The sequence below is a fragment of the Vicugna pacos genome, chromosome 19, assembly GCF_048564905.1.
Source record: "Vicugna pacos chromosome 19, VicPac4, whole genome shotgun sequence".
Taxonomy (NCBI): domain Eukaryota; kingdom Metazoa; phylum Chordata; class Mammalia; order Artiodactyla; family Camelidae; genus Vicugna; species Vicugna pacos.
Genome location: NC_133005.1, coordinates 23,955,649 through 23,975,033, shown reverse-complemented (window position 1 = coordinate 23,975,033; position 19,385 = coordinate 23,955,649). Strand labels below are relative to the sequence as shown.

The window sequence follows — 19,385 nt, the reverse complement described above, 5'->3', positions numbered from 1 at the left end:
GTGGGGATTATTCTGTCTCTCCTTCTAGTGACTCACAGTTCCTGGCACAGAGTGGGTGCCCTCTAAACGACAGTGACCGAATGGCAGTGGCCCCAGGTTGTGAAGGATTGCTAGGAGTCTCCAGTTGGAGTCTGGGACAGGGTAAGAAGTTGCAGTGGCCCCAAATGGGAGGGGCTTGGGTATAAGGGGCAGCTGGCGATATTTTCACTAACCATCATTTGTCCGTGGGTTGACACTGCCCATAGGGGATCCAGCTGGGAGGGAAGTTCCATCCTTACCCCACTCCTAAAAGTCTTTAGGAATCAACTGTCCCACCCCCCAGGGGGTTTCGCATCTTGCTGTGCTAGGAACTGAACCCTGATGGGAAGTGATCCTGGCAGGGTTTCCAAACACTGCAGGAGGAAGCAAGGTCAGAGGCCCCATGCTCAGAGCCTGGGCTCTTTGGACCTCAGAAATCAAGGGGTTACATGGCTTTGGTAAGAGAGTAGCTCCGGAGTGGGTGGGGACTTCCGTGGGGTATGAGGGAAATTGCTCCATCCTCGGAGCTGTGGGGTAAGAGCTGTCCCAGCATCTCTCAGCAGCCCTGTTGCTGGACCTATATTAGGACTGGGTGATTTCTGAGTTTGATCCTCTTGCAAAGCCTGCTGGCCTTTAAAGGGGACTCCTATCTCTTTGGCCCCAGCCATTGCCAACTGACTTCTCCCTCACGGCTGCCTCACTCAGGAACTTACTAAAGCTCCCCATAGCTGCAGGTCCAAATGCCTCAGCCTGTGATCATTGTATCCCAAAGACTGGTAGACAGGATAAGAGCCTCACATATGGGGTGAGCCAGATATGGGTCCTTCCAGGAGATTCTGATGCATGCTAAAGTTTGAGAACCACTGCCATAAATAAACTTAATAGATGGACAACTGATTAGGAGAAGATATTTGGAACAACAATATCCAATAAGAGATTAATATCTAAAATATATCTGCTACTCCTGCAAATCAACAAGAAAAAGACAGGAAACCCAATAGATAACGGGAAAAAATACAAACAGGCAATTCACTGAAGGGGAAGCCTTATTGCCTGACAAGTATAGGAGGAGGTTCTGAATCTCAGGATTACCAGAGAAATGCAAGTTAAAACAGCAATGAGATGCCACCTTACATTCAAACTATGCAAAAAAGTATAAAGTCAAAAACCATAGAAGTTGCTGAAAATGTGGGAACAGCATCCTTCACATACTGTTAGTGGAGTAATTTTAGCAGATTTTAGTGAAAATTAAAACATATATGCCCTGTAATCCAGTAATTCTGTCCTTGGGTAGAAAACCAAAAAAGCTTTCAAACAGCACAGTATGTGCAAAGATGTTCATCACAGTGTTGTTTGTGGTAAGAGGGGGTTGGAAGCAACCTGAATGTCCATCAATGGGGGAACAGATGAACAAAACAGCAGATGCTCAGCCTGGAATATTTAGAGGTGGTTGGATATAAAAAGTTAGGTTTTTCCATAGTAACGTGAGTAGATCTTTAAAAACATATTATGGGTGATAGAGGAAACACTAAAATGAATCCTTACCTAGTACCATTTATGTAATATAAACACACACACACAACATCGTATATTGTATGTTCAGGGACATATAAAAACATACACATGGGTGCCCGTGGTGGGGAGGGGAAGGAGTGTAGGAATGTGTGAATGGAGTTTGGGGAATATAAGTAAAACATCAGAAGGACCTTGCATGGACCAATTATGATGGTCATTTGCCACGAACTGAGTATGAACCACGAAACTCTCCGGATCCAAAGACCTAATAATAATGATGATATTATTTTAATGATGGTGATAATAGTACCAGCCTCACAGTAATTACCATGTACCTGGCCATGGAAAGTCAAGTAAAGTTTGAGAATTAAATTTTAGCTCTTCTATGCAGGTCTCTTCTTAGGGCTTCTTCCTCTCAGCCTATGTGTCTTTACTGAGGCTGTGCTGAGTACTGTCCTGATGCTGACTTCCCTCCCCCTCCAACCTTGTCAGATTTCTTGGACTACCCCAGACTCGGTGGCTGTACTTTTCGTTTGGACCTTGAACATGGAGCCAGACTGTAACAGAGCTGTGATGGGCAAGTTGTATTTCCTCCTCCCAAACTGTGAGCTCCCTGAGGGTCTCTCTGAGATGTCACCCCCACCCCAGTTCCCGTCCCATTGCACACAGGGCAAAGACAGGCAAACTGAGTCAGAAAGTGTTCAATGTGAAAGGGAACAGCATTTATTGAGCGCCTACCATGTGCTTGACCCAGCACTATAGTCTTGAACTTCCATAACACCTATGACTACCCTGTGAGGTGGGTGGGGCCGACTTCTTGGTCAGAAGAGGAAATCAGAGTCACAGAGAGGCTAGGACCCCTACCGGACAGGAGGCCTAGGATTGTCCAGCTCCAAATGCAAGATCTGAACAAGAAGCCTGTCCAGAGCCTTGCAGTCAGGACTGGGACCCAGATCACCCACCTCTCGGTGGACTCTCAGTAGAGAGAAACCTCTTTTCCACACTGACCATCTAATTCATGCCATCACGGAAGGGGAGATCCTGCCATGTAGAGCTTTAAAAAGATCCTCTACACTATTTAGTAGGTCAGTTTGAGGTAACATCTAAGCGGAGTCAGGAGACTCTCTCAAGTCCCTCCTCCTCTGGAACCTCAGTTTCTCAAACTGTAAAATAGGAGGAACAGAGGTCTCCTGGCTCTGGGAATTCTCCCAATTGGCCAGCAGGTGGAGCCTACTCTTCAGCCCTCCTCTGGCCTCCAGAAAGCTGCGGAGTCTGGAGAGGGAGGGAGTGTCCTGAGGCCGGACACTCGGAGCTAACGGGGCAAAGTTGTTCACTCCTCCGTCCAGCAGGCAGAGCCCGGTTTAGGGTCCCGCCCCCTGCAGGACACTCTCGGTACTGCATGGACCGGAGCCCCCAGGGCAGGAACAGACACCCCAGGGACAGACCCGGGGAGACCCAGGGCTGGGGTTTGAGGAGGCGGCCGTGGAGATGGGGTCCACAGGCAAGAGTGAGTGCGGGGACATCCCCTTCCCCACCCAGGCGGCACAGGCTACAGGTAGTTGTCCTCCGCCGCGTCGCCCCCGCCCGGGGAGCCTCGGGCCTCCTCATCTGTACTTTCGTCGTCGTCGGGGGCTAGAGCCTCGATGTCGTGCGTGATGTCGGCCAGCAGCCGGTGGAAAGCCTGCGCCTCGGGCCGCTGGGCCGCGCCGTCGTAGCTGCGCACGGCCGACGCCGACGTGGAGCTCATGCTGCGCTTGATGCGGCCGAAGCTGTCGGTGAGGATGCCACCCTCGCGGATGCCCACGCCCTCCAGGAAGCCCTCGAAGTAGCCGATGTCCTGGTCCGGGATGAAAGGCCGCATTCCTGCGGGCCAAGGGGCAGGGTGATTCCTCGCGGATCAACCCTTCCCCTTCCACGTAGCACTCACCCCTGGGGAGCGGAGTTCAGATCCGTTCCCTGCCATTCGCTGGCTGTGTGACCTTGCAAAATTCCTTGACTCTCTGAGCCAGAGAATAATCACACAATGCTCGGCACACCGTAATTGCTCACTACATGATAGCTTATTATTGTCATTATTATTTCGATTGTTACAGTTCCACTTACTAGTTGGACAACCCTCCTTCAATAATTACTGAGACTTACTTTCCCCACTTGTAAAACTGAGATAATTGCACTTGTTCTCCTGACACAGCTGTGAGGATTAAACAGGGTACTTAGTACACATCATGGGCTCCGTTTTACTTTCGTTGCTACTTACTAGCTTTGTGACCTATGTACTTTGCTTCTCTAAGCTTCAGTTTTCTCATCTGCAAAATGAGGGCAAGTAATAATTTCAGCTTCCCAGAACTGAGAGCATTCAATGAAATGATGCTTGGCACATGGTTACTGCCAAATACATGTTATTCGTATTACAATAATTACATAGTACTATATAATATATCACTTTATTAACATTTTCATTCCTGTTGCTGTTATCATTAGCTCTCCTTCTTAGCTCTGTGACCTTGGACAACTTCCTTAGCCTCTCTAAGCCTCAGATTCCTCATGGGCTAAAATAGGAAGAATCATTCCCTCTCCCAGCTTTGCTGTGTTGTGCTCTCTCTCCTGGTTCTGAGACTGCAAGCAAGTCCTCTCCCTTCTCTGCACCTTGGTTTCCTACTGTGCCTCACAGATATCCTGATCTTAGCTTTATTGGAGGCTGAGGGTTACGGATTAAACTCTCCTAACCCGCGCAGGGGGCTCACCAAGGAGGAGGAACTTGCGCCGGTCTCCATAGAGCTTCAGCAGGCCGTTGCAATAGTCCTGGATGGGCAGCCCCAGTCGGTACTCCCTCAGCAGCAGTGCAAACTGCTGGATCTCAGAGGGCCCCAGCTTACTCCGCAACTGTGGAGACACCGTTCAAGATGAATCCCGAGAGCAACCCCCACCCCACCCCTGCCCAAAAGACCCAGAGCCCTCTCTAAGGGTGTATCTGGCCCAGCCCTCCTCGGAAAACCCAGCCTACTGGGGGGACATCCAGACCCCTTGGGCTGCATCTAAGAACGAGATGTGACCTCAAGCTGCCTGATTTCAAATCCTAGCCCCTTCACTGATCAATTCTGGGATTGTGGGTAGGAGACAACCTCCTTAACCCTTCTTTTCCTCATCTGCAAAGTAAGGATAGTGAAGGCACTTCCTCTTGGGCTGTTGAAAGGATTAAAAGAAATGATGCATGAAAGGCGCTTAAAACAGCACCTGGTATATAGCCAGCATTCAGTTAACGCCAGCTGACGTTAAGGCCTTTCACAAGATGACTCAGTTTACCCTCTAACCTCACATCCTTCCCAGACCTCTGAGGTCTTATGCATCAGTTAAGTCAAGGACAATTCATGATTCCTGAAATACCCTATATTTTCTCTGGCCTCCAGGCCTTTGCTTCTGCTGTTTCCACTGGCTGCCCCGGCTCACCGTGACCATGTAGTCCTGCAGCTGCTCAAGGCCCAGGCCGCTGTGGTCGCTGCCGCTGCAGTGGGAGCCATGGAAAGAGGGTGTGGACGTGCCGCTGTAACACGCTTCGAATGTGTCTTGGGAACTATTGCTGCAGGGACAGGGGAAAGGGATCCTCACTCGCCTCCTTCCAGCTCCTTTCCATGTGATAGGCTGAAGGTAGGAGCCCTGCCACCAATGCCTCATCCTAGATCCTATTTTGGCTTTCGAGGCCCCATATGATCGGGTCCCAGACCACCTCTCAAGCCTGGTCTCACCCTTGCTGTTTATACTCAGGCCAACCTGCCTTCTTTCTTTTCCTCTAATACTCCAAGTACCCCCTCACCTCTGAGCCTTTGCACATGCTGTTCCCTCTGCCTGGAATGCCTCTCTTTCCCTGTCTTTTGCTTAGTTAACTCTTCCTCATCATTGGATCTCAAATGTCACCTCCTCAGGAAAGTTTTCCTGATCCCCTTAGCCAGGTTAGACCCTCTGTCAAATGTGGTCATGAAGTCTGCAAGTCTACCTGTGACAGGCAAGGCCTTTCAGATGCCCCACCAAATGTCCTCTCTGACCACTCTGGCCCTCATACCCCTGCTGCAGCCACAGTGGCCTCCTGGCTGCTCCTCAAACACACCAGGCTGTATCCTGCTTCAGCATCCTTGCACTTGCTGTTCCCTCCACTTGGAGCGCTGTTCCCCCTTCTATTCGTCAAATCTCAGTTCAAATGTCATCACCTCGGAGAGGCCGTCCTGACTCCCGGGGTGACTATAGGGTTTCCACAGCCTCTCTCAGGACTCTAAGCTTCTCTTTAGTGTTCACTGATGCTTATTGCTATTGAATAATAGTGATTTTACTGTCTCTTGTGCTAAACTGTAAACCATGCAAGAGCGGGGATCTTGGTTTTCTCTGTTTGTTGGGTACCTACTATGTGCCAAGCACAGGACTCATCCTAGTCTTGCTCCCCACTGTATCCCTAGCACACAGCACAGTGCCTGGCACATGGTAGGTACTCAATAAATATTGCTTAAATAAAAGTCAGCCGTGGGCTGCTGCCTCCTGGTCTCTACATTGTTCCAGAACCATCTTCCGTTATTACCCTTAGAGAAGCAGTGTAGCTTTGTGGTTAAGGGTGTGGACTCTGGAGCCAGCTTGCTTGGATTCAGACCCCAGGCCTACAACTTACAAGCTGCTTGACCTTCGGTCAAGCCATTTAACCTCTCTATTTCTCAGTTTCTCCATCTATAAACTGGGATGATAAAAATTAAAGTCATCATGAGAATTAGAGGAGTTAATATTTATAAAGCATTAAGAGTCATGAACAAAGCAATAAATAAACAGCAGTTACTGTCATGTTGTCATGTAGATTTTTTAAATGAAGTACATTATAGAATAACACTTGGCACACAGCAAGCTCATGATTGTCATCTGTCCTTGTTTAAGACTGGCCTAAGGGCACACAGTATTAGGAAGGTAAATATATTGCCACTAAAAAGGAAAAAAAAAAGTAAGGCATGTATCACTGGCAGAGACTGTTCCTTATCAAGTCAAAAGTCTTAGTAAAGAACTAGGGTGACCAACTTGTCCCAGTTTTCCCAGGACCTGCCTGGTTATAGTACTGAGAATCCCATGTCCTGGGAAACCCCTTAATCCTGAGCAAACCAGGGTGGTTGGTCACCCTAAATAGAACCCTGGACAATGTTCCCAACTTAGATTTTTTTAAAAAGCCTGCATTTTCCAGCCTTGCTTATAGCTGGTTGTGGCCATGAGACCACAAGTTGTACGCAGAAGCTGTCAGGTGGGAATTCTAGCAGAGCACTTTAAAGAGGTCCTTGGCATGCTACTGTGGTGGCTGGAAATATAACCACCATCTTGGTCTATGAGGTGACCTTGGGGATGAAAGCAAATGTTAAAGAGGGAGGAAAAGATAAGCCTAGGTCCCTGATGACCACGAGGCCATGAACTCCTAGTCTATTTTATATAAAAGACAGGGGGAAAAAGCTCTATCTTGTTCAAGCTACTTTTTTGAGGGTTTTCTATTCCACGGAGCCCAAACTAAAGTAAATCAAAATGATTTTTTTTTCTTTTTTTGGCATTGGCTGTGATTTTGGCCTCTGCAGGCCACTGTGTCTGGATTGCCTGGGAGAGAGCCGCAGGCCCATGTGGACCCAGTTCTAGGTTCTAGCTGCCCCCTGGGCCTCTCGGGGGTTCAGATCCTATGAGCTCAGCAGAGCCTGGGAAGTTCAGTTTACCACCCCCATCCTCAGGGCTTAGTGTCTCAGCACAAATCAAGCGGGGTTGGGGGGTCACTTTCTCCCACCTCTCTTGCCCACAGGGTCTCAAGAATGCCTCAAAGAGCAACCTTGTTTATGCAGGGCTAGGGGGGACCAGAATGGGGTCCCTGGCAGGGTACCCACAAGGAGCTGCAGCAGCTGAAGTCGGCGTCATAGGCGTAAGTCCCATCCGTGCGGCAGCTCTCACCTGGGGTCAGCAGACAGAGGGCTGTCAGAAGCAGCAAAGCAGGGGCCAAAATCCTCGGCTCCCAGAGGTGCCAAGCTCAGCCCTACCCTGGAGCCAGATAGCCCCCACCCTGGCTGGAGAGCAGATAGCTTTTTAAGCAATTGTACAGGTGATGGCTTTTACTCTGAGTGAAATGTGCCCCCACCACCAACACACAGCCTAGCTTAGGCAACTCACTACCCCTCTCCTGGCCCTCAACTTCTCAAGGTTGGGACAATACCACCTTTCTGCCTACCTCATGGGGGCCTTGGGGATAGCAAGCCAGGTAACAGGTGAGGTAGTGTTTTATAAACTGTCTGTGTTTGAGAGCAAGCAAAGAAGAACTTTGAGGGAAAAGAACTCAAAATCATGAGGGGAGAACAGCACCAGTTCCAGAGAACTTGCTCTGTCCCTTGCCCTGTCATTTCAGTGAATTCAGGTAGTAGTCTCACCCTTCTGATCTTTTTTGGGGGAAGAAGGGGTGCGTAATTGATTTAATGCATATTTTTACTACTTTGGCCTTTATCTTATATGAAAAGAGCAATTCTATACACAGGTAATACATAAATAAAATGCAATGTGGGGAGGGTATAGCACTGTGGTAAAGTGCATACCTAGCATGCACAAGGTCCCCAGTACCTCTATTGGAAATAAGTAAGTAAATAAACGTAATTACTTCCTCCCCCAAAAGAAATTTTCTAAAAAAGAACACATTTTTAAAAAGATTTTTAAAAAGTAATAACACATAAAATTCATTTATAGTCTATAAAATGGTGTTTGATGAGCCATCTGATCTTTTAAGAGAAGAAAAAATCACTTCATCTAAGTTTGCATGCTCTCTGCAATCTTTGAAATATTGATCACCCTCCTGACTTTGGTTTACTTAATGTCACTTCCTCAGGATACTCCCCTGACTTTCCAGGAGAGGCTGGTTCCTCCTTATCTGTTCTCATAGCACAGTGTATGGGTACATTTCATTTGTGTAACGATTTAATTATTATTGGCTTCCCCCAGCAATGCAAGCCTCAGAGCTAGGGAGGGCTATGTCTGGTTTTACTCACCAGTATATCCTGCTGATTAGCAGAATCTGACACAGAGGCATTCAATAAATACTTGTTGAATGAATTTGTGGAAATATTTGTTGAATGATCTCATTTATTTGTCCATCATCCTTTTGAGAGTCAACGAACTTTCCTAAATTCTCAGTAACCACAGTTTCCACAGATGAGAGTGCCTTTCAAAAGGGAAGAGCCAGCTTCCTGGTGCTGAAGCTATGCAAATAGGGACCATGCTGAGGGGCTGTGGCTGAGGAAGCTCACATAGTGGCCTTGAAGGCAGCATGGGCAGCGAGGCTGTCCCAGAGAGAAGCTTTAGAATCAGACACACCTGGCTTGGAATCCTGACTCTGCCATTCACCAGCTGTGTGACCTTGAGAAATTTATTGGCTACCTTGAGCCTTAATGGCCTCATCTGTAAAACTGGATTCATAAGGCCTCAGAGAGTTCTTTCATCTGTTCAGAAAATACGCCTTGAGCATCTATCTCTGGTCCTGCGCTAGGCACATGAGATGCAGTGGCAAACGGGACAGATAGGGTTGCCATGAGGATTAAATAAGACTTGGCACAACAGTACTGTGCTTAGCACCTAGTTGGTGCTCAATAAATACCTCTATTGGTTTCATTCTCATCCCAGCCCTTGATTGCATTCAAGGACCAGTCTAGAAATCTCAGTTTTGACCTAGAGTCTTAGTGGGGCTAGACGGCTCAATAAACAATGCACGTGCTTAGGTTCTGGCAAAGCAGTGACACCAAAGACAAAAGAGAGAAAAAGAAGGTCAGCTCTGAGGGGGTTGATCTGAATCTGGCAACCGGAACACCTATGAAGAAGCTAGGTTTGAGGTGATTATGAAATTGGATATTTTGTTTTAGCTACATATTGGGAGTATGCTGTAATTGCTGTAGGGGTCAAGACCCCTAAAGGCTTTCCTCCTCCCTAGTCCTGGGACATCCCCCTTCCCCTGGCCTTTCAGGATGTTTCACAGGACAGGTGGCCACAAGTGGGAGTACTCACTGCGGCTGCACAGCCACGGCCTTTCGGGTGTGGACATGTAGTGGTAGCCGGCCCGGTCCACGCACTCAATGCTCTGGTCCCCGTAGATGATCTGGAAGACCTGACAGATGAGGGCGCAGGACTCCTCGGCAGCATCCTGGTCCAGAGAGGAGGGCAGAACTCAGGCCGTCTCCAGTGACCAGGATGCCCCTGCTTCCTAAATGCAGTGTGAGGAGGCTCACACACATCTAGGGATGCTTTTAAATCAACTTTGAGGACATTTCCCTTGAAAACTATATGGCCCCACACTGGGTGAAATGTATTTATAGAAATAGCCACTTACTGGCCTTCACAGAATCCAGTGACAACTGTAACTCTTCTGCCCTGAAAAATGCACACATGCACCCCAAGTATCTGGGGGAATTATGGGCCCTCCTAAAAGTTATCTAAAATAAGCCCTAATTTAGTTTAATTTATAGGTAGAAATCTGCTATGCTGTACACCAGAAATTAACATAGCATTATAAATCAACTATACTTCAATTTAAGGAAAAAAAAGGAAAAAAATGTTAGGCTCAACATAGTTACTACTACTGGATGCCATATTTAGATATGAGCTTCCCAGCACCCAGGGCAAAAATGGAAGCAGAATCAATACGTGAAGCAGGATGAATACATTGGCTTTAGTCCCTGATAGAAGAAAGGCATTTAAGTTCTCAGGTGAAACTTTTTTGAGATCGCAAATTTCAAAGAGGAGTTTGCCTCTTTAATTTAACTCTTTAAGTCTCTAAGCAAGAGACAGAAAGATGAAGCCATTTTCAGGAAGCCATTTCCTATTTTGTGCTTCTAAAAAAGTCAGCCTTGGGTATAATTAACATGTAACTCAGGATAGGCATTTGGGGATGGGAAGGTGAAATAATCATTAAACCAGGATTGATCTTTACAATAACCCTACAGAACAGATAGGGAAGAGAGATTTCTTATTTTATAGTTAAAGAGATGGAGTCTTAGAATGGTTAAGTGACTCGCCCAGGCTCACACAGCAGGCTCATGGCTTTGGGGTTAATTTTGACACCCAGGTTTTTTGACTCTAACTCCTGTACCCTCCTTGGGACCACGATGCCTCAGATAGGACATCAGAGGCTCAGATACTCCTGGAAAACAACTCTTCAGTTATTTGCTCATTCCACAAATTCTTATTTAGTCCTACTGTGTGGCAGCCACTGGGCTAGGCTCTGGGGTCTCAGAAGTGAATTAGATGAGGCCTAAAGCCCTCACAGGCCAATTGGATAAACAGGCCTCACTGTTCCCTCTGCTTGGAATTTGCTCTTCTCTCCTCCACATTTCAGTTTAAAAAGCACAAACTCATTTTCTCTCTGGATCTCCCCCATCATCATCATGACAACCTGCTTGATTTCTTCTTGGTCCCCATCACAAGGTATAGCAACAGAGGATGCGCTAATCCATCCATTCAATATTTATCGAGCACCTATCGTGTGCCAGGCACGGTTCTGGGTGCTGAGGATAACTCAGTGAACCATCCTGAACGCACAGGTGCCCTGAGATGAGGCCAGAGAGAAAATGAGGATGGTGGCTGGGGCCACCATAACAAAGTGGATGGCTTTGTAAGCAGTTGTAAGGACATTAGCTTTTACTTTGAGTGAAATGGGGAGCCACTGAAAGGTTTTGAGCAGTGACATGATGTGACTTATGTGTTAACAGGACCACTCTGACCATGTTGGGGAACAGATTGTGAGCAATGGTCAAACCAGTGAGGGGTGATTGGACCACCCCCATGGAAGAAGATGGTGCAGGGACCTTGGTGGCAGGGGACAGTGGTGGGTGGGAAAATGTAGCTGCACTCTGGTTTTATTTTGAAACTCCAACAAGATTTGTTGATAGAGTGGATATGGGTTGTGTGAGAGAGAGGGACCAAAGCTCACTGTAAGTATTGGGCTGAGCAACGGAAGGACAGAACTGCCATTCAAGACAGGGAGACCAAGGGAAGAGCAGATCTGGGGAGACTGGGTGCTCAACTGGACGTGTTAGGTGTGAGATAGTCATTAGGCGTTTGAATGGAGAGGCTGAGAAGAGAAACATATCTGGAGATTTGGTGGGAGATAACATTTAGGGAGTTCTCGGTGTTTTAAAAGCCACGATACTAGAGGAGGTCACCCAGAAATGAGTGTGGACAAAGGAGAAAGAGGATCGAGGACTTAAGCCTGGGACACTCCAACCTTAAGAGGCTGGAGAGAAGAGGAGGCACCAGCTCCTAAGGAGGAGCAGCCAGGGAGGTAGGAAAACCAGGAGAATGTGGAGAGCCGGACGCCAAGTGAGAAAGTGTTTCAAGTCAGCTCCAGAGTCCGAGTTTACTGGTTACTATCTACCTCTTCCTCTACACAGGCACCATGTCTGTTTTGTTCACGGTATGGGGTTGATATACAGAGGCCAGAGAAAAAGCTTACAAGGCTCAGGGCTTTGAATGTGTCTGCGAGTCTGAACTCCCTAAGGAAGGACACTAAATATGTCTTGTTCATTTCTATATCCATAACACCCAGCCCAATGCCTAGCATACACTGGCGCTCAATGAATATGATCAAATGAATAAAATGTAAAATGTAAATATGGAGGAGGGGGGAGGGGGAGGGCAAAAAGGCAGGCAGGCTTCTGCCTTGGGTGACTGCCACTGTTAACAAGAGTACAGGCTCTGAACTTCTGGGTCCCAGTAAATCACCACCTGCTTCCTGTGTGACCTTGCACAAGTTGCTCAGCCTCCGGGTCTGCTTCCTTCTCTACAGAATGGGGATGATTGCAATATTTGCTACTAGGGGTTACTGTGAGGATGAAATGAGTTAAGGCTGGTTTCCTGTTTGGCACAGGTTGGCACTCAATTCGCACTGGTGATTACTGTCCTCATGATGGTAACTGTGGTAGTGCCGACACTGACGATTTTGGAGAAGGAGCAGGGCTGGTGGAGGGGTTAGATCAAGTCTGTTTGGGGCATTTTGAGCTTTCAGCCCATTGGGACAGCAAGGGGGAGGTATCCTGGAGGTGTCCAGGGCTGGAGTCTAGAAGGCTTTTGGCGTCATGGGCACGCAGGTAGTACCAGAAGTCCTGCGTAGGGCCGAAGAAGGGAGAAGGAAAGAGGCCGGGGTGGACTTCAGGAACCTCGAGAATGGGCAGGGTCGGGGGTGGGAGGGCTCCGGGCAGGCCGGGCGCAGGGGCGCGGGGTGCCCTCAGGCTCACCCTGTTGGCCACAGCCAGGATGACGAGGTTGCAGTAGGCGTCGGGGCTGGGGTCCTGAGGGTCGAGAGGGTTGGGGCCCGGGTGGCGCCGCTCCCAACTGCCGCCGCCGCCCGCCTGCCTCCGTTCCCAGCTGCCGCCCGGCTTGCCCGCGCCGCCGCCGCCGCCGCCGCCGTGCCGCCGCTCCCAGCTGCCGCTGAACGTCTGCCTCCGCTCCCAGCTGCCCGACGCCCGCGCCCCGGCGCGCTGGCGCTCCAGGCTGCCGCCGCCGCCGCCCCCGGCCCGGGCCTCGGAGCCCGAGCCCCCGCCCCACGCCATCCGCCAGTCCAGACTGCAGATGGTGTGGCGCCGCTCGGTGGTGCCCACCCGCCGCTTCTCCGGCGCCGCGCCTGGCTGGCCGGGGTCGCGCCCTGCGCCGCCGGGGCTGGCGTCTACGCCGGCTGGCACCGGGTCCACGCCCAGACCTAGGAGAAGCCGGGTGGGCGTCAGCAGCAGGAGATCTGGGCTGAGAGCCCTCTTCTATCTCCAGCTGGAGGACCAGACCCCGCCGCTCGGGGTGGGGGCTTGAGAGGTGGGGGAGTGGTCCAGCCTCGCCTGGTCCCGCCCCTGCACTCAGGTCCCACCCATGGCGTCAAAGTCAGGAGGCGGGACCCAGCCGGGCTCCGAGTCCTTACTTTTGGGTTCCACCCCTGGGTTTGGCCTGTCCCGCCGGCCCAACCCCCTTCTGATGCTCCAAGCCTCAGATCCTGCCGTCTGGTCTGACAGTAGTGGTCAGGCTGTCCCTCTTTACACTTAACTCAGATCCTGTCCCTCGTTTCAGGAACCCCTCCTTGAATTCTGGCTTCCTCCTCAATCCCAGTCCTGGCCTCAGGTCCTGCCCCTAGCTGGGCAGGGTCTGACATCTCCCAGCGCCTAACCCAGCCGCGAGCTCCGTCTCCACGGTGTAAGGCCTGGTTCCCAGATCAGATCCCTGCCTCTAGCCCCAGGTTCCCTCCTAGCTTCAGAGCCTTGTCACGACTCTACTCTTCATCACGCCCCTTAACTTCAGGCCTCAGGATTCTGACTTCTCCATCCTTCCCAGGATCAGCCTCCTGGCCTCAGGATGTTGGGTCAGGCAGCCCAAGGTTCAGCCTCAACCTTGGGCTCCGTCTTCTTGCAGACGGCCATGCCCTGCCCCTAGTCTCTGGGTAGTTTGGTCAGGCCTTTTCCAACACCTCATCATCATGTTTCAGGCCCCGTTCCTGCTCCAGGTCACGCCCATTCCCAAGACTAGGCATTGGGCCTTTTCTCTACCCCTTCACATCCGCGCCCTGCCCCCGGCCAGGCCCCGCCCACTGTACCAGTCTTAAGCACCAGCAGGTGCAGAGCATCGTCTTGCAGGTAGGAGGCGGCGGCTATCTCGTGCGTGGGAATGCGCAGGATGAGCTCCTCGTTGTCGCGCCAGGTGAGCAGCAGGCAGCGGGCGGACAGGCTCAGGATGCTGTCCTGCTCCGCCGTGGTCTTCAGTGGCAGCTCTTTCAGCTGCTGTGGGGCGAGTCGGATCTCCTGAGTCCCGGGGGCTTCGGGTGGAAGAGGAGGGGAGGAGACCCTGCCCTTCCCTCTCCTCGGAGCCTCACCCTGGCTGTGTCCAGCAACTGCAGGAGCTCGTCCCGGCTGGAGGGGTTCAGTGAGGAGGTGACCCAGGTGAGATGGCCCAGGAACTGGATGGAAACAGAGCGGGGGTGTAGGGGGTGGGAGAAGGGCAGAGAGATGTCATTATGAAGCCTTGGAGGACCCTGACCTCCTCACTGACGCAGTGCGGGTAGACTGACATAGAAATATCTAAATTAATAATAATAAATATAATAATTAATAATAATAACCTGATATTAGCTGTTATTAAAGTGGTCATAGGAGCCAGATATAGTCTAGAGAGCATTATGCACTTATTCATCCTGCTTTAAAATTTTTTTCTTTACATATTTTTTAATGGAAGTCCTGGGGATTGAACCCAGGACCTTCTGCATGCTAAGCATGCACTCTACAACTGAGCTATACCCATCCATTGCCCAAACTTGCTTTAAGGATAAGAAAACTAAGGCATGGCAAAGCTAAACCTACCCAATATGATAAAGCCACAAATGGCAAAACTGGACCCCACACAACAGAGCCCACACTCACACTGTTAACTTATTTTTGCTAAAATCAGCTTATTTTATGAGCACATAGCTATTTAGCTATGGTGGAAGCAAAAGTCACTATAATAGCTTGAAGGAACTGACCACCTGTGATTTCCTGCTTGGCCTGATTGGCTCTGTCCACCCCAAGGAACAGTGTCAACTGACTGTGTAGGTCACTGGCCCTCTTTATAATCTTGTTGAAAAAGTTAAATGGAAAGGGAAGAATGTGTTGTATCAAATTACTGTATAATTTTGTTAGAAAAATGGTATCTCAAATCAGTAAATTAATTCTTCATTCATTCTTAGACATAGCTTAATGTTATCACAACTTAAATATTACTCATTATAAGAAGTATAACTTTTTTCATTATTTTTAGTTTTATTCTTCTAGTTGAGTTTTACCAATAAGCCACTTCTTTTTATTCTCAATGAAATTTCAGTCCCCATTTTTTTTTTTTGGTGGGGGAGATAATTAGGTTTGTTTGTTTGTTTGTTTAATGGAGGTACTGGGGATTGAACCCAGGACCTCCTGCATGCTGAACACACACTCTACAGCTGACCTATACCCTCCCCCATACCAAATTTTTAAAAGGAATTTCTTTGTTAGCTTTTCCCTTGATATAGCATTGCCAGGTAAAATGTAAGATGCTGGTTAAGTTTGATTTTCACATAAACGACCAATATTTTTGTAGTTTTTTTTTTTTTTTTTTAGTATTTTTAGTCCCACACAATATTTTGGACATACTAATATTAACAGGACTCATTGCCTATCTGAAATTCAAATTTAACTGGGCACCTGTTTTTGCCAAATCTGACACTCCTACTCCCATATCAGTCTTCCTTGGGTAGTGGGGTTTCTCCACTGCTCCATCATGGAGTTCATGAAATAGAAGTCAAGCCCTTGAGTTGATCTAAGTCCCTGTGGCTTGCAGAAGTGGCTTCCTCTAATTTAGACACTGTCTGAGTAGCAGCAACATCACTGCAATAAAATTTCACAGGAAGGTCTGGCTTTTCAGTGCACAGGGCACTTTCCCATCTGCTCTCCCCTGGGGGTAGGCTTTGAGCCCCATGCTGAGATGGGAACACTGAGGTTGAGCTGGTGGAGGACACTTGCTGAGGGTCCACAGCATGATGCAGGGGAGAGGCTGGCTTGAATCCAGGCCTCTTTCCCCTGAGCCTCCCCTGTATGAGAAAAGGCTGGTCAGGGGTTGGTGGCAGGGGAGGTAAGCTCTTTCCTGATGGGGTCCAGGATGTGCCACGCTAAAACATGGCACTGTGGCACATTGACTATCTTAAGCAGAAGGAGTTTGAGAAGACAGCAGAGGCAGGAAGGTCACTCTGACTTCCCCTACCTCACCGTTCTTCTCTGAAAGCAGAAGATAAGTCTTCCAGGTGAGAGGTGCCCTCCTTTCAGGGTACCAGGAAGAAGAGAGAAATCCTTATCATCAGAGACGAGGACTTGAGGCCTGAGACGTCTGGGTACTTCATCACTTACTACATCTAGTCCAAACCCCTCTGCCTTGGTGGTTCTTCTTCACAAATTTACTGTTTCTCTGTCAAAAAGGTGTCAAAGCTTCCTGCTCTGGTCATTTCTCAGGGTCTCCATTCTCTTGTGAAGGCTCTCGTGTACATGTGAAAATTTGATAAAACGTGTACGCTTTTCTCCTGTTAATCTGTCTTTGTCCAGTTTAATTTTCAGACCCAGCCAAGGCCCCTAAGAGGGTTGAAGAAAACTTGTTTCCCCTACACCCTTCACCCCAAGAACCACCCCTCCTCTTTATCCCACACGCACCTTGACCTCTTTCTCCAGATAGTCACACAGCAGAATCTGGGGGTCGATGAGGTAGTCGGGAGGATAAAGGGGCATCGAGTGCAGGGGCCGGCGGCTCACACTGGTCCGAAAGGCTGCCCGGCGCCCAGCCTTGGGGAACACCAGCCTCCGGATAGGGGACACGAAGCCCTGGGGGAGGTGGGTCGCGGGGTGGGGGGAAACAGTAAAACAGCAACTGACTTTATCTTATCCAGCACTTGCATGCCCAGCATTTTACTTACAGTGTCTAATTTAATTCTTACAAGGACTCTGTGGAGGGGTTACCTCTGTGATTCCCATTTTACAGATGGAGACTCTAAGCCTCAGAGAGGTCCCCAGCTAGTAGCGGTAGAACCACTGGTTCACCCTGGGCAGTCTGGCTCCAAACCTTCCATTCTGAACACCCAGGTGAAGGCGGAAGCCCTGCCCAGGCCCAGGCTTATGTTTAAGGAAGCGGCCCAGCTGGAGCAAGGACAGAAAAACAGTAACATTCAACGTGGCTGAGTGGTGGGTGCATAGGTATTTGTTAAGCTATTTTCTGTGCTTTCCTAAAAATTAGAAATGGTTAATAAGTACATTCAAGTATAATCCAGCAGATACCTGCATAAAAATGGCCTGGAGCAAGGTTAAAGGAGCAAATTCCAGGGCCCCAGCTCAGCCCAAGACAGAATTTAAACCTCACAGGAAAGTGTGAGCGCGGCCCTCAGTGTGTGCTCCAGGTGGTTCTGTTGCACGCCCAGCTTGTTTTACCGTCAGTATCATGGAGCCTGGACAAAGTCTAAGGAAGCTCTGAGAAATGAGAACAAGCGATCTGGGAAAGGATATTCCAAGCAGAGTGCACAGCATGTGCAAAACCCTGGCTGCTTCAAGGGCTGGATGAGCAGGAGCCTGGAGAACATGTGTTGTAGTCCGTTGTGGCTGGATGATGAGATTAACAAGTTATAAAGGGCTTGAATGCCAGCTACGGAGCTGGGGTTTTATCCTGTGTGTGTAGCGTTTGTGTATGTGTGAGTGGAGTGGGGAAGTAAATATTTTGTCTGTGACCCCCAAAGGTCCAGCCCTGCCCACCTCTCCAGCCTCATCTCACCCAACATGCCCCTCACTCCTGCCCTCCAGCTATAGGGCCATATTTCAGTTCTTCCTACTTGCTACATTCCTTCCTACCATGGGGCTTTGCACATGCTGTTCCTTTGCCTGAAACACCCTTCCCTACGCCCTATCCTTCCACCCATCAGACCGCAGCACAAACTGACCAGTCTAGGGCTGGGTCCCTTAATATTCTGTCTCCCAGCACTGCAAAATGGAGACTTTCATACAATTTTAAATTAATTGCTTTTTTTTTTTTTAATAATAGTTGCTTCCTCCACTAGACTGAGTTACGGGGAGGGAGCAGGGACCTTGTCTGACTTTGCTCACCACTGCATCATCCCCAGCACCTGGCACAGTGCCTGGCACATCATAAGTGCTGAATAAATAAATAACTATAGAAGGAATGAACCAAGAGGGGACAAGCACCTGTGTCTTGGCTCCCTATGGAGCCCTCAAGATTCACATCAGAGCCTTTTCAAACAGCCCAACCTAGGTTTCCTGGAGGAAGAGGGCGCTGTGGGAGTGGGAGTTGGAATCCGAGAGGCTCCCTGGACCACAAAGACAACCAGGTGAGATGCCCGGAGAACTGGACTAGAAAATTTCTGAGAGTCAGGAAGGGGTAAAGATCTAGGGGTTGGGGGGAGTCACCCCCAGACTGAGGCCTTTGGAGTAGAGCTGGTCCCTGTATAAAGACAGGGAGGGGGCAGTCTAGGTTGGAGCCCAGCGGGGCAGCAGGTAGGTGTCTCAAGCCTGAATAGGCAACCTCATATTGCAGAATTACCCTGGCTGAGGTCCTTCTATCTCGGGAGGCAGGGAGCAGGGGAATGGGTTTGTTGGGCATTTGTCTGTCCTTCTGTTTGAGAAGCTACAGGAGGGAATCCCCAGGAACACCAGAGAAGCAAATTGGGAGTCCCTCCCAAACTAATCTGTCTGGATTTCCCTGGAAGGTGCCTGTCTCTCTGTCCATAGCTGGGATGGCAGAGGCCACTGAGAGCAGGGAGACAGGTTAGGGAGTTTGGAACGCAAATGTTTGGCTGCCTGAGGGTGAGGAGGAAGGTCTTTCCAAATAAGAAGAAAAGCCTTCCTGATGCCACTTGTTCCCATCTTCCCACCCCCCACCCCCGGCTTCCCACTTCTTCAGCTCCGTGGGCATTTCTCTACCCTACATCCCTTCCAAACTCCCACCTACCTTTTTCCCTTTCTTGACTTCATATTCCATGGTGAAGCGTCCCCTCCACTCCTGCCACCCTCCAGGCCACCTCCTCCACCTTCTCCCCTACGCAGTTCCTTTGTTCTTTTTCCTGCCTGGTCGGAAACTCCACCAGCCCCGGAGTTCCTGCCCCTCCCGTCTGATAGTGAGTGGAGGTGGAGGGGTGGGGGTGTGAAGGATGCAGCCTTGGGACCCTCCAGCTGAACAGTAGGATCCCAGCCAGAGCAACTGACCTGGGGAGAAAGCCCCAAGGCTTCCAGCCAATGGGCTTGCTAAAGAGGGGGCTTGGGATCTGAGTAAGGCTGGGAAGGGTGCCCTGAATTTGGAAT

General features: G+C 49.5%; 1 protein-coding gene across 2 annotated transcripts; it reads right to left on the bottom strand.

The window, feature by feature from the left end:
• Positions 1-2,233: 2,233 nt before the first annotated feature.
• On the bottom strand, positions 2,234-19,136 carry CCM2L (CCM2 like scaffold protein). 2 transcript variants are annotated; one of them, XM_072944000.1, is made up of 10 exons: positions 19,036-19,136; positions 16,740-16,907; positions 14,405-14,488; positions 14,129-14,312; positions 12,792-13,252; positions 9,568-9,703; positions 7,416-7,479; positions 4,981-5,110; positions 4,278-4,416; positions 2,234-3,396 (listed from the first exon to the last, which is right to left on the bottom strand). In XM_072944000.1, the coding sequence occupies exons 1-10, from the start codon at positions 19,063-19,065 to the stop codon at positions 3,083-3,085; spliced, it is 1,710 nt and encodes a 569-aa protein (XP_072800101.1). In that variant the 5' UTR covers positions 19,066-19,136; the 3' UTR covers positions 2,234-3,082. The 2 variants fall into 2 exon arrangements, 1 of the variants encoding a protein (XP_072800101.1); XR_012061685.1 differs by lacking the exon at positions 7,416-7,479 and having other exon boundaries at positions 3,264-3,396.
• Positions 19,137-19,385: the final 249 nt, after the last annotated feature.

Excerpts from the sequence above, each read along its gene's own strand:
- CCM2L (XM_072944000.1), bottom strand. The coding sequence starts at position 19,065 with ATGGAATATGAAGTCAAGAAAGGGAAAAAG. Across the intron at positions 14,489-16,739 it reads ATCTGGAGAAAGAGGTCAAG|TTCCTGGGCCATCTCACCTG; the intron begins GTGCGTGTGGGA and ends GTTTCCATCCAG. Across the intron at positions 9,704-12,791 it reads TCCTGGCTGTGGCCAACAGG|GATGCTGCCGAGGAGTCCTG; the intron begins GTGAGCCTGAGG and ends TCTCTGGACCAG.